Source organism: Centroberyx affinis, unplaced genomic scaffold (genome assembly GCF_046629955.1).
Source record: "Centroberyx affinis isolate AG114_WGS23_722 - 3 ecotype Tasmania unplaced genomic scaffold, CSIRO-AGI_Caff_v1 ptg006545l_1, whole genome shotgun sequence".
Classification (NCBI taxonomy): Eukaryota; Metazoa; Chordata; class Actinopteri; order Beryciformes; family Berycidae; genus Centroberyx; species Centroberyx affinis.
Window position 1 is genome coordinate 130,001 of NW_027283314.1, and position 1,485 is coordinate 131,485.

Below are 1,485 nucleotides of genomic sequence, written 5' to 3' on the forward strand. Positions count from 1 at the left end.
AGATAAAAGTTTAGAGAGACAGAAAAGACTGGGAGCCTGGGCCCATTAAGAACAAGACTGTATTCAATTACTGTCAAATGGCACATGAGTATAAATCATCAATGTAGGCCTGTGATGTGCAGATCAGGCAGATGAAACTGATGATACGACTGCATCCCTAATTGCAAGAGTCATTGTTTTTTTTTCCAGGTTGGGCTAAGCAATAAACATACTGTCAAATTATATTTACTGTTTATCAACTGTACGCAATGTTATTGACTTTGAATGTTGCTAGCATAACGTTAGCTTTCTGGCTCATAGCTGAGCCAAAGGGTTCTATGAGCTGAGCGGACTAGAGATATCTCCTGCTGCCAAGTCGTAGCTAAGGTTCGTCCTATTTACTGGAGCAGTGAACAACGTTTCCATTGCATAAGATCCTTATGGGACGGTAATGATTGTTCCAGGTATTAGTCAAACCCTCAGGTGTTACCAGGGAAACTGAGTTATGGTTTGTGAAAAACTTAAGATTTTGATTACAAAATGCATGAAAATATAAATTAATGGTCTTAATTTTTTTTTCTTTGGCAAGTGACCATGGTATAAGCGGGATAATGCCCTTCGAGGAGTCCATTATCAGGAATTAATGGAAAGGCATTAATTCCTGATAATGGACACCTTGTCGGGCATTATCCCTTACATAATGCATTTTAATTTTATCTACATCTACAATTTTCCAGGTGTGGGGGGCCACCACAGCTATTTGAATGTAAAGTAATCATTATACTAGATTATGTCACATTAATTTAGTGGCTGGTGAATATTGAAACCCTCGTCAGATCCCACATGCCCATTAATTTTTGTCCCATTGTCCTCATCCTGCAAGAAGTCTTGGTAATCAGCAGGACAGAAATGAGAATTAAGAATCCAAAAAAAAACAATAAAAAGAAAAAGTACATCCCTTGTGTGTGTGTGTGTGTGTGTGTGTCCCTCTCTCTCTCTCTCTCTTTCCAGTCCCTACCTTCCTGAAGAACAGAGCCAGTGATCCGGTGCGTCGCGGCCGGCTGGTTCCTGGATGGGGGTCAGAGGTCACGGGGAGGGAGCGGCTGGGGGAGGCGGTCAGCAGCAGCTGGGCTGTGGCTGGACCAGAGGAGTCACATGGGCCGGGCTGAACCTGGATCAGTGTTATGCCGCCATCGCTCTTCATTCCTGGAGATATTCACACACACACACACACACACACACACACACAGGCAAGATCAATTAAAGTAAAACCATTGCTCCCAGTAAAATTTGTCTTTGGTAGATAAATCAATAAAGTTCACCCGCCACACTGGCTGGTAACTGTTTGAGACGATAACATTTTAATCTTTCTGTTACATACAGTCTTTGCCTTTTATTAAACTTTGTCCCTGCTGACCACCATAAGCTCTCTCTGACCGTGAGCCAATCAAATCAAAGCAAAAACAATGGCTCTGTATCATATAGGCTCCTGATTGGCTGCCTCTG

The 1,485-nt window shown here is 42.4% G+C and overlaps 1 protein-coding gene across 1 annotated transcript in view; it reads right to left on the bottom strand.

Moving 5' to 3' along the window:
- Positions 1 to 1,183, bottom strand: part of rbl1 (retinoblastoma-like 1 (p107)) — a 6,028-nt gene extending 4,845 nt beyond the window's left edge. Inside the window, exon 1 of the mRNA XM_071512813.1 lies at positions 998 to 1,183. Within this exon, the coding sequence (XP_071368914.1) occupies positions 998 to 1,183 (186 nt within the window). The remainder of the gene's footprint in view (positions 1 to 997) is intronic.
- Positions 1,184 to 1,485: the final 302 nt, after the last annotated feature.